We start from the raw sequence: 13,011 nt of genomic DNA on the forward strand, positions 1-13,011 counted from the left end.
CCCCTAATCTATGGGGAAGATGCCTAAGGTTCTTCTATACATAAAAACAGGAATTCCTAGTAGGCTGACATCATGGGGAAGTCAGTCAATCTGGCAAACTTAGAAGACTTTTTAAAAATTAATTAAAAAGAAAGCCAGGTCAGCTTCAACATTCCAAGTTGGCACCAATGCCTTTGATCAAACAGCACAAGTACTGACTTTAGAGAAGTCAAAACAAGCATCTCTCCACCACCACCACTATCTCTTTTGACTAGCCAGGCCCCCACGGCAGCCATTATGTGACTAGCCACATCCTCCATGGGAGCCCCAAAGGTTGGGGACCCCTGCTGGAGAGCGCTGAGCAGTGCCATATGATGTAAAACTGTGAGAGGGGTGGTTCGGCTGGTTATCTAAAATGGGCCGTGCTGACAGCAACATCAGTGCCACATTACATGTTATGAACATAAGCCAGTGTGACTGGGATGTTGCTCTGTTGCTGGAGTGGACACACCCATGTGTATCTGGAGTTGATCACAACGCTACATTCTGCAAACCACTTCAGGCTGGATTCCCATTCAGAAATTTGTAGCCTAATGCTATGAAATCACAGCAGGTGCAGGGGCGCACTTGCGCCCAGGTATTACAAAAGAGGTGGGGGAGAGAAATAGCGAGGCTAGAGGCTGGGTGGGAGGGGGAAGTAGCATGGCAAAGGGGTAGAGGGATGAGAAAGAGCAAGGCTACAAGCTAGCAGGAGAGATAAACAGCAAGGTAAAGAGATGGGGGAGATAAATAGCGAGGCTAGAGGCTTGGAGGCGAGAAAAACAGAAAGAATTGAGTGGGAGAGAAAGAGCAAAGCTAGGGGCTAGGAAGAGAGAGAAAGAAGAAAGCTAGGGATGAGGAAGGGAGAGAAATAGCAAGGCAAGGGATTGCAGGGGGAGAAAAAGTATAATTGCTAGGAAGTTGTATTTTCATATATAGGCATTTCATATCTATTCATTGCTATGGATATATACAAATCCATGTACGTATATTTAAAAAAATAGATTTTTTAAAAGCTTTGCATGTCCCTGAGGGCACCACATTGGGGACCCCTTTGCGGGCACCATTGGAGGGCCCTGTAGGCGCTGTGTTGGGTACCCCCTGCTCTACAATACCAACCTCCATTCTTTTAATTCCTCCAACTCCTCGTCCACCATAATAGGAAGCATCCACCGTTGGCCATTTCTTTGAAGGCAAAGGATCATCTTCTTCCTGGGAAAAAAATCCAACACAGATTTTGCAGGGGGTATCGTGGAGTACACACACACACACAGAACTAAGCAGCTCTTAGGTTGGATATCTAATACCAATTTAATTGTAATTGACTTTTCCTGGAAAAAAGAGGATATGAGACAAAAGAATCAGTATCAAAATAGAATATGAGACACTGATGCAGGATGTGCTAACTAGGGGAAGTGTTAAATTGTTGAATGGTATAAATGACTTATTAGTGGCTGTTAAGGAACGTCCCCACACTGCACACATATTTCAGAGTATGTGGTTGGACGAATTCCCCTACGTCTTTATGATGCAACTTTCTGTCTGGCATCCCCATCTTTAAACTTTTCTCTAATCCAACTGTACTGACAAAGTTGTGCTGGTGTTTGTTTATAATTTGTTATTCTTTTTCAACTTTTTAAGTATAATGATTCCATTTTAGAAAATTGCATAAAAATCATCAAAACACACACACATAAATACAACATGGTGTAAATGCAGACAATAATAAAAACAAAATAATGGTATACATTTAAACCTATGTATAAAACGAGGATGCAAAATCTAAGAAGATAATTAATATAATTAATAATGTAGCACGGGAAAGAAGTTATTCTCTATTGCAGGCTTCCCCAACATGGCATCCTCCAGGTGCTTTGGACTACAACTCCCATCAGCCCCAGGAAACATGGTCAATGGCCAGGGATGGTGGGACTTGTAGTCCAAAGCATCTGGAGGGCGCCATGTTGGGAAAGACTGCTCTATTGCTTCTGTATGAATTACCTCTTATTTTTCCTTCTCCTTCCATACAACGTCGACTCTTTCTGATCCCTTTGACATGGCACCAGCCACAAAGTTATGCTATCCCTTAATTTGAAATAGGGGTGGGCAAAATGTGGCCCTCCAGATGTTGTTGGGCTACAGTTCCCCTCATCCCTGACCATTGGCCATGCTGGCTGTGGATGAAGGCAGTTGAAGTCCCAACATTTGGAGGGCCATGAGTGCCCTGCCCTGATTTCTAGGGATAGTAGTACCAAGAACAGCAGCAACTCCTTCTGTTGCTTGGTAAGTGCCACCCAGAGGCATGCTTTTAACACTGTGGAAAGGGGTGGGGTCACTAGACAAGCCTGAAGTCTGCTCATGCCTCATGCTAAAGATCCATAGAATCTACTGCCAGTTTCCAGGGGAGATGGGAGTACTATTACCTTCCTACCACTGCACCAGGCTTAAGTCTGTACTGCAGATATGTCCTATCATACCATCATTCTTTCTGTTTTAGGATGCCTTAAAATGCACCGACCATGTGCATGTCTAACCTGTGTACTTTCTGCAATCTGCAAATAAGCTTTTATCAAAAAGAACACTTGAGCAAAAATATAGATGTGCGAGATATTGGATATGATCAGAAGATGCTTCAGTGTTTAAAGCTCTGCTTCTCAGGGGTGGGGGTGGGGGAAATGAGTAAATAAGATATTATCTGAATTAGAACGTAATTTCCCCCCCAGCTACTGGTGCCTTCATCCACAGAACGCATAAACTGAGCATTCTGGTTATGTGCACAGAAAATCAATTTGCAGTGGAATGCATTTTGAAGTGTCTATTACAATCCAATTCCTGTTCAAGCAACACAGCCACTTTACCTGCATACCTTTGGAGAACCAATCTATCTAATGGAGTATGCCATGTATGCAGGAATGTTGCACTACACCTGACTCTCAATTTTTGCTTTATTTATTAATATTCATTGGAATATCCAGACCAAAACGGACATATGTGTCTATACAAGTTTCCGAGAGATCCCAAATAGCATCAGGGGTCTAGAGGTCAGCACAGCCATGATCACCCTGCAAATATGCTGAACTGTGTGGATACACAGTAGCCTTTATCAAGCAAAAAGTACACCTTTTAACTCAAAGCCCCAGATACTCCTTCATCAAAATAACGTGATACAATGAAACCCGTTAAGGCAGAAATGCATATCACATTCGATGCGGGGCTGTCACTGACAATGACACCCCTGAATTGAGTTTATGTATTTATTTTAAATATTTATATACCACCCTTCATGACCAATCACAGGGCAGTATACAAAATTCATTAAAACAACTATTAAAATAAAACACAAAACCACCAGGAAAACAAAAAGTTGACTAGCCTCCTAAATAAAAGTCTAGCTAGGTATTAAAAGCAGAAAAGGCCTGGATAATCAGATGAATTATTCAGGCACTGAAACACTATCAAGGTTGGCACCTGTCACACTGCAGGAAGAAGAGAGTTATCTCCCTCTCTTTTGTAACATGTAGAATCACTTATCCCATGGCTTAGAAATAGCAATAAATAAAGCAAACATTGATAGTCACAGACGTCTTATTTCTGCATTCCTCCACCCCCACCCCCCCCCGTACTCCCCCAGCTCCAATCTACACAGTTGGCTGCTGTGGGAAGAAAGCAGGAAAAAGGTATCACGTGATAACATCAAGACACAGGGTGAACAAGGCAGGTAGCATTTCCTCCCTTACTTATTTCCATCTCTGTGTCATTGGCCCCAAGATGGAAAAATGTGACTAAGTAACACAGGTTTTAAGCAGTTTCACAACATACCTCTACTGGAGCTGATGGTAGCACTGGTGGAGGATCCTTAATGACCTATGGTGGGGGAAAACAAATCAGAGGATAAAGGGCAGGCAGCACAGATCATTTAAAGACACATACTAATGGGATATCCTGACTGCAAATTTTCTGCTACAAGCTACCGAATGCATGCAGACAAAGAAATACAGCATTCAACCTGAATTCATTTTTGCTTTTTTTGTTTCAACAAAATTTCAACAGCTGGAAGTCCTCTTCTCTGCTGCAGACTGGCCCTTCTGGCCAACTCGTTGCTGACCACTATGTTATAGTCTGGGTGAGTGATCTTATTTAGTTATAGAAACATTTTTGTATTGTGTACGGTACCCAAAGAGATTGTGGTGCTGCCTGGGGTAACTGCTAGGTGCTAGGATCTGAGGGCAACCCTCTTCCAACCTTAGACGCAGCAGCATCTGGGGAGAAAGACGGCAATGGGTGGGGCTATAGTGAAAGGAACACTTACGGGAAATTGCAGGCCAAGGAAGAACTTGGTATCTTTTGCCATCTTATAGGCACCAGGCAAAGTCTCTCCTGTTAATTTCATGGGCTATTAGAAATGATTGGTTGTATGTTTTGCTTTTGCTGCATCTTTTAAAGACTGCCTCTAATTCTGTTCGCAACTTCTACTTTTAGGGTATTTCTTGCTGCCCTTTTGAGCTGTATAATTTTGCGTGATGGTCTTCAATCTTGATCGTAATGGCTGTTTTTTTTTAAGAACATAGGAAGCCTCCTTTGTCCAACTAGCCCAGTGTCGTCCTACTGTGGCTGGCCGTAGCTCTCCAAGGTCTCAGGGAGAGGCCTCTTTCCCATCACCTGCAATCTGATCCTTCTTTAATCTGATCCGTTTTATGGTCCCAGGGATTGAACTGAAACTTTCTGTGCACAAAGCAAATGTTCTACCAAGTGTCCTCCTAACCAGTTTGGATACGAACACTGGAAGAAAGACAGCATCTAAATTCTGTAAATAAAGACATCAGTAAAAATCACGGTAGCCTCTTCTTCCTCTAAAGCAAGGCTTCACAACCTGCAGCTCAGGGGCCACATGCAGCACTGCAAGGCCTTAATTATGGCCTCCAAGGGTGCCCTGCCCCTCCTGCCCATGCCAAATTCCCTCCCGCAGGGATCCTCATAAGGATTGCTCTTTTCTCACTGGAAAGAGCAAACTGTCTGAGGATTGCTGCGGGAGAGGGTGAAGAGAAGGCTCTCTACTCCTTCCCCCAACAATCCTGATGCTGACCACTTTTTCCCCCCACTGCTGCTAGCAGCAAAGAAAGAGCTATCTGCATCAGGATTGTTGGGGTGGGCCTGCGTTTTTGTGTGTGCACGCAAGGGTGTGTGCATATGTGTATATGTGTGTGCAGGCACATGGCCCCCGACCCCTGAGCCAGCATCACATGCAGCCCTTGGAGCTGAAAAGGTTGTGCACCCCTGCTCTGAAGGGTGTCTCAGTGTGCTTTGGATATGGTTCCTTAGTGGACTCCCACGCAGGCAGTGCTATGGCCAGAACTGCTTAGTACTGGCAGTACAATGCCCATCAAATGCCATCAGCCCATTCATGCGTCTCAGGTAGTGCTACTGCACATACCTCCCACACAGGAACACATGCGCAAATACAGGTGGGCAAATATCCTGCACATAAATTATTCTGGATCGATTTTTTCTTTTAAAATAAAGAGAAACACAGGGACCCGTCCTTATCTTTGGGGGGAGGGGGGAACAGTGTATACAACTTCTACAGCCTGAGAACTTGCAGATGTTAAAAGACATAATATTGCAAGGCAGCCAGCATTTCTGTTTAATTCAGATTTCTTAAATATTGTCCCAAGAGCCCAGGAGAGTAAACTCCATTTTGTTTACCATATGCAGAGTTTGAGTCTTCTCCAATTTCATTTGGTTTGATTTTATTGCCATCATTGTCAGGAATGGGCTCCTTGGCATTTACTTAGCCACAAAAAAAAAATAAATAGCTAGCTGAGATTTGATTTTGGAGGACAGCCGACTTCTTTCCAATTTTAGATATATTTAAAAATGATTTTTTTAAAGCAAGTTGCTTCAGGCAACAGTCCTTTTGATCTGCTCATTAACACTTTTCATTATAATGTTCGAACGAGGTGGGCATTAAGAAACGTCAGTACCAGAGCCAGCTTGATGGAGTCTTATGTTCTAACATTCAGGGAAGAGCGAAAGAACTGTCAACAGTGAACTGTTTAAAAAAGTGAGAGAAAAAACTAGAAACCAACAACCTGGTGATGTGCACGGACTGCAGATCAAGTAAAAAAAAAAAAAAAACCAACTGGCTCCTGCCAACAATTAAGCAGCATGCCCGAGTCATTTGATACACTAGACGCCAACTGGTTGCTGCCAAAAAGGAAGGCTGAATGGTGAGGGGGGATATGTCCCTTTTGATGCTGATTTTTTATTTTGTTCAAATCCTGCAGCATCTTTTTTTCCACAGACACAGGATAACTAAAGTGGTGCCTTAAACAAACCAATTTCACTTGCTGAAATAGAATGCAAGCTTATTTGCCTCACGAGGCTCTTCTTGAGACAGGAATAAGAGAAAGAAGGTAGGAAGAATTACATTTAAAAAAGCCTTTTAGGGCACAATCCTATGGGGATAGGAGGCAATCGACTATCCAATGCAGGGTGGGCAGAGTGTGGAGGGGATCTTGTCCTCCGCACTCTGGCCGCCCTACATTTGCAGGTAGATGGCCAGTTTCAGCTGTCTAACCAGGGTCCCTCGGAGCGGGGGGGGCAGACGGTGCATAGGAAGAGTCGTAACGGCGCTTCCGCCGTCCCCTCCCCACCCCCAGGAACGCCCCCTTTTCGGCCGATCTGCGCTGCTCTTGCAAGCGTGGAGCTGGGGACAAACCACACTGCTTATGAGGCGGTGGGGCAGGGGCAGGGAGTTGCTGCCTCTGAGGTAAAATCCTATGAAAACAAAAAATCCTATGGCTGTCCAGACACTCTCTAGTGGCCATAGGACTGCAGCCTTACAGAGCGTTTTTATATAGCATTTTTTGAGCGCTCCAACTGCTTCACATGAATTGTCTCAGTAATTCTTTACAACGGTCCTGTAAGGCAGATCAGTAACATTATCCACATATTGCAGCTGGGAAGTCTATGGCTTATAGACAGTGGTTTGCCTAAGGAAAAACACACACAAGAAAGGCGCAAATGTGAATTCACCTACTGAATTCTGGCCGAGGTGAGAGTTGAACCAAGGAAGCACACACACAACTCAACTCTCACGCAGCACAAACCTATGCAGGTTTATATATCTCTGGATAGGGGTGAATGCTCCTTCCTTGTTCCCCTCGACCTCTCAGTGGCTTTCGATACCGTTGACCACAGTATCCTCCTGGACCGCCTGGAGGGGTTGGGCACTGGGGACACCGTATTGCAGTGGTTCCGGTCCTTCCTCTCCGGCAGGTACCAGAGGGTAGCACTGGGAGAGGAGGTTTCGGATCCGTGGCCACTTACTTGCGGGGTGCCACAGGGTTCCATCCTCAGGAGGTTTGGGGTGCGAAGTCATCAATATGCGGATGACACGCAGCTCTACCTCTTGTTCAAATCTTCACCAAGGTTGGCCGTAGAATCCCTGTCCAAATGTCTGGAGACAGTGAGTGGCTGGATGGGGAGGAATAGGCTGAAGCTGAACCCTGACAAGACCGAGGTACTTTTGGTGGGAGACAAGAGGAGGCTGGGGGATGTTGACCTGGTGTTGAATGGGGTACGGCTACCCTTGAAAGACCAGGTCTGCAGCCTGGGGGTCATATTGGACTCCCAGCTGTCCATGGAGGCTCAGGTGTCAGCTGTGAGCCGGACAGCGCTGTATCAACTCCATCTGATACGGCGGCTGCGCCCCTTCCTTCCCGACCATCTGCTCCCATCGGTAGTACATGCCCTGGTCTCCTCTCGTTTAGACTACTGTAATGCGCTCTACGTGGGGTTACCCTTGAAGACGGTTCGGAAGCTGCAGCTGGTACAGAACGCGGCGGCTCGCCTGATTAAAGGCAGCCGCCGGCGAGATCACATCACTCCAGTGATCAGTGAAGGAGTTGCACTGGTTACCAGTTGTTTTCCGGGCCAAATTCAAGGTGTTGGTTTTGACCTTTAAAACCCTATATGGTTCCGGCCCAGCCTATCTTAAGGAGCACCTCCAGCAGCACCAGACAGGCCGCTTAACAAGATCAGCCTCGGATGGCCTTCTCTCTGTCCCATCAGCCAGGACAGCTAGACTGGTGGGGATGAGCGAGAGGGCCTTTTCTGTGGTGGCCCCCACTCTGTGGAACTCCCTCCCTAGGGAACTCCGTCATGCCCCCTCTTTAATGAGCTTCTGTCATGCATTAAAAACGTGGCTGTTCAGGCAGGCATTTGGGGTGTGTTAGGGTATTTTAGAAAATGTTTTTATTGTAGAATTTTATTGTTTTAAACTGTTTTTATTGTATGTTGTACATCGCCCAGAGTGGTTGGGTGACCAGCCAGATGGGCGATTAATAAATTTAATAATAAATAAATAAAATAAATATATGCTGGACCAACTAATTACTAGAGCTGTGTGCAAATGGAATTTCTCCACTTTATTTGTGGGCAGATAAATTGCGGGGGGAGGGGTCCTATTTCACCAAATTTCTCCAGGGATAAATTCTCAACAGTTTCTCACGGGTTGGGTTCACCCTTGGCAGGGACTGTAGCCCAGCTTCTTTCTGTTTTTCGTAAGGGTTTTTGGAGCTTTTGTGCTGCCGCTGCAAGTGCTGGCAGGCTGGCCCCCCATTTTGCATCCACAACAATGTAGGTGTGAGCAGGGCAGAGTTGTGTCCAGCTCCAGGACAGCACTAGCAGAGCTCGTGCTGAGCCAAAATCTGTCCTCCAATTTCCTGAAAGTTTTATTCTCCCATGAAAGAGGCTACCATTGATCTGTCTCATTCTCAGGGTGTTTTATAATTTATTTTTGTGGCGTTTCTGTTTCTGTTTTTGCCATTCTATTGATGCATTTCTTATAATGTTTATGGTTTCATTATATTATTATTGTTGTTGTTGCTGCTGCTGCTGCTGCTCCATCTTCCTGGTCCTTGTATTCTACTGTTTTTATTGTAATTCAAATTGTTCTTGATGTTGTGTTTTAAAATGGTAATTTATTGTTGTTGTTGTTCAGTCGTTCAGTCGTGTCCGACTGAACGACTGAACGATCAGGGTCTTTTCCAGGGAGTTTTCTCTTCACATTAGGTGATCAAAATATTTGAGCTTTAGCTTCACTATCTGTCCTTCCAATGAGCAGTCAGGGTTGATTTCCTTTAGGATGGACTGATTGGACCTCCTTGCAGTCCAGGGCACTCGTAAGAGTCTTCTCCAGCACCACAGTTCGAAAGCATCAATTCTTCGGCGCTCAGCCTTCCTTATAGTCCAGCTCTCACAGCCATACATTACTACTGGGAAAACCATAGCTTTGATTATACGAACCTTTGTCGGCAAGGTGATGTCTCTGCTTCTTACTATGCTGTCTAGCTTTGCCATAGCTTTCCTCCCAAGGAGCAAGCCGCTTTTAATTTCATGGCTACAGTCACCGTCTGCAGTGATCTTGGAGCCCAAGAAAGTAAAATCTGTCACTGCTTCCATTTCTTCCCCTTCTATATGCCAGGCAGTGACGGGGCCAGATGCCATGATCTTCGTTTTTTTAATGTTGAGTTTCAAACCAGCTTTTGCACTCTCCACTTTCACCCTCAACAAGAGGCTCTTTAGATCCTCTTCGCTTTCTGCCATTAGGGTGGTATCGTCACCTGAATTAAATTCACCCATGCCTGTCCATTTTAGTTCGCTGATTCGCAAGATGTCGATGTTCAATCTTGCCATCTCATGTTTGACCACCTCCAGCTTACCTTGATTCATTGATCTGACATTCCAGGTTCCTAAACAATATTGTTCTTTACAGCATCGGATTTTCTTTTCACCACCAGACACATCCACAGCTGAGTGTCCTTTCGGCTTTGGCCCAGCCGCTTCACTCTTTCTGGCGCTACTTGAAAATACCCTCTGCTCTTCCCCAGTAGTATACTGGACACCTTCCGACCTGAGGGGCTCATCTTCCAGCATCATATCTTTTAGCCTTGTGATACGTTCCATGGGGTTTTCTTGGCAAGAATCCTGGAGTGGGTTGCCATTTCCTTCTCCAGTGGACCACATTTTGTCAGACCTCTCCGCCATGACCTGTCCATCTTGGGTGGCCCTGCACGTCATAGCTTATGGCTTCACTGAGTTACGCAAGCCCCTTTGCCACAACAAGGCAGTGAAGGGGAATTATTATATTTAGCAGAAAATAAATATCACAAATATCACAAATAACGAAATAAATCTTATGTTCCATGTGGGCTGCCTTGAAAATTCTTCACTGAGAAGGCAGGTTAGGAATGTTTTAAATCAGGGGCAAGGAACTAATTGGGGCCCTTTTAGGAACCTCTCAAGGAGGGGATGCAGTGCAAGGGAAGGGGAGGGCTAGCTCTTCTCCTCTTGAGCAGCCACTCCCCCACCATGTCCCCCACGTGGCAATGAGGCTTTTAAAAAGCTTCCATGGGCACCAATGGGGGGTTTCTAAAAACCTAATTGCTGTACAGGGAGGGGAGGGAGGTAGCCACAAGTAGGACTGGGAGGCCCCACTCCCAATCCAGAGGTTCCCGCCCATTTTAAATAAATGAATACAACAAAAATACCCCATTGTATTAGTCCAATCACATAATTTTACAAAAGGGCAACTAAAATGGTCAAGGGGCTGGAGCAACTCCCCTATGAGGTAACTGGGATTGTTTAGCTTGGAGAAAAGGGTGAGTAAGGGGAGACTTGATAGAGGTTGCATGGTGTGGAGAATGTGGATAGGGAGACCTTTTTCTCCCTCTCTCATAATACTAGAACCCAAGGTCATCCCATGAAGCTGAAAGTGAGGAGATTCAGGACAGATAAAAGGAAGTACTTCTTCACACAGCGCATAATTAAGCTATGGAATTTGCTACCACAAGATGTAGTGATGTCCACCAACTTGGATGGCTTTATAAGGGGGTTAGAAAAATTCCTAGAGGAGAAGGCTATCAGTGGCTACTAGTCCTGATGTCTATATGCTACCTCGAGTATCAGAGACAGTGAGCCTTTGTATACCAGTTTCTGGGGAACATGGGCAGGAGGGTACTGTTGCAGTCATGTCCTGCTTGTCGGCTTCCTGTGGGCAGCTGGTTGGCCCCACAGAATGCTGGACTAAATGGACGCTTGGTCTGATCCAGCATGGCTCTCCTTACGTTCTTGCATTTTAATGTTCAGTGATTACCTATGACCAACAATGCAACTGGTCAAGTCCTTTATACTTCCGAATTCTTTTATTTCTTTCTTCCTTCCTTCCTTTTTTAAACTACAGCAGTGCTTGAATACTCTCGTACCTTTCCCTTTCCTTCATAATCCCATACTAAGCTACCAATTTGATTATGTTGGAGATTTATCCCTGCACTCAGCTGTTGTATCGTATCATTGTTTTAGATTATTGTCTCTTTATTATTTGCTGTAAGCCACCCTGGGAATGCTAACTGGCACTGAAGTGCCAGGTATCACTTTTAGGAATAAATAATCCTATGAGCCTGGAATTAGGTGAAAGCAAATCAAGGCACCTTGAGTCCATTTCAGCCAGCTTCCATTCAAAATCTGACATCTTAATTTCCATACATTTGCATAATAAGGCACTCTAGTCGGCCATATTTTAGTGCTATAACACAGCACCACATTGCTATCCAGAAACGTGCTTGATTTGGACCTCCCCCCCATCACATCACACCTCCCCTTGCCTCATGCATACAGCACCTCAGCTGTGGCACCTATGTGGTAACAGCAGAAGCTCCACCTATTTTTGTAGGCAAGGCTTACCTGTTCTTCCACCTCCAGCATATGCCTACCAAGTTCACCTTCTGAGGCCCTTCTCTGGGCACCCCTGCCAAATGACAGTGAGGGGCTATAAGAGAGAGGGGGCCTTTTCAACGATGGCACCCTGGTTTTTGAATATCCTCCCAAGAGAAGTGTGCTTGCCGCCTACACTGGGACCTGTTTTGCGCCAGGTAAAGACTTTTTAAAAAAATTCCCAGGCTTTTCGGTCTTAAACCCTTCTAGGGTGCAGTCCTATTGCAATGAGCATAAGCCTCCGAACTTGGAAGCTTACAGTCATCCTATGCAGGGCGGGAGGAGTGACAGAGGTGATTGTCGCATCCCCATCTTCCCGTCCTGCAATTTCGCTAGATGGACTTTTTTGCCTCTCTAGCTTGGGAGTCTCGGAGAAGGAGGGAAGGGGGTTGGAGAGGCCTCAGGACAGCTCATATCAGGAGCTCAGAAGCCACCTTCTCCCCTGCTCTAAGATCGAGTACCCAACCTGAGAGAGCAGCCAGTGCAGTCCTTTCCTGTGGAGGGGCTGTGAGGGGGAGGGGGTAGGTGCTCCAATTCCCAGCTCAGAGGTTGGCGCACTGTCTCCGAACTCAGATGCTGTCTAGGGGCTGTAAGCTTGTTCCCTTTGTGCTTTTTAGATCCTTTGTACTGATGTTATTCACTGCTGCTAGTTTTACTCTGGTTTTTATACTGTTGTTGGTTTTATTTTGTTTTAGATTTCATGCCTGAGTATGGCCTTAAATTTTTACTATAAGCCACCCAGAGAACCTTTCTTATTGGGTGGTATGTAAATGTTGTAGGTAAACTGGCCTAAATCCAAGACAGAGTCAGGCATGCTTAAGCCCGCTAAAATCAATGGGCTTAAACATGCCTTAACTCTGCATTGTATTTAGGCCATAATAATTACATTGCATCACTGCCTCCTGAAAAGTGGATGCTCCTTTGTTCATGTAAACCATTTTTACCCCCAAACTTTCCATTTTAAAAATGCCCAAGGCAGCTTACAATATAATAGCACAATTACAGTAAGAAGAAGAGCAATAAAAACAAATATAAAAAATAGAAACACAAATTCAGACAAAACTGCCAGAAGAAAGCGTAACAAAATGGCAAAACGAATGCCTACCGAGGGGGAAAAAGAATTCACACAGTGGTGGAAGATATCAGAGAAGAGCCACTGGTCAGTGCTTTGCATACAAAGGGTCCCAGGTTGAAGGCTGGGAAAAAATGCTGCCTGAA

At 45.2% G+C, this 13,011-nt stretch overlaps 1 protein-coding gene across 7 annotated transcripts in view; it reads right to left on the reverse strand.

Annotated features, from left to right (window-relative positions):
* Positions 1–13,011, reverse strand: part of ANTXR2 (ANTXR cell adhesion molecule 2) — a 187,591-nt gene that overhangs the window by 78,206 nt on the left and 96,374 nt on the right. For all 7 annotated transcript variants that reach the window (XM_084855440.1, XM_084855444.1, XM_084855446.1 and 4 more), the window contains 2 exons: positions 3,838–3,882; positions 1,138–1,230 (listed from right to left, as the gene is read on the reverse strand). In XM_084855440.1, coding sequence (XP_084711566.1) covers positions 1,138–1,230; positions 3,838–3,882 — 138 coding nt within the window. The remainder of the gene's footprint in view (positions 1–1,137; positions 1,231–3,837; positions 3,883–13,011) is intronic.

Source organism: Heloderma suspectum, chromosome 5, assembly GCF_057233095.1.
Source record: "Heloderma suspectum isolate Gila_16-S chromosome 5, 16-S_ref, whole genome shotgun sequence".
Taxonomy (NCBI): Eukaryota; Metazoa; Chordata; class Lepidosauria; order Squamata; family Helodermatidae; genus Heloderma; species Heloderma suspectum.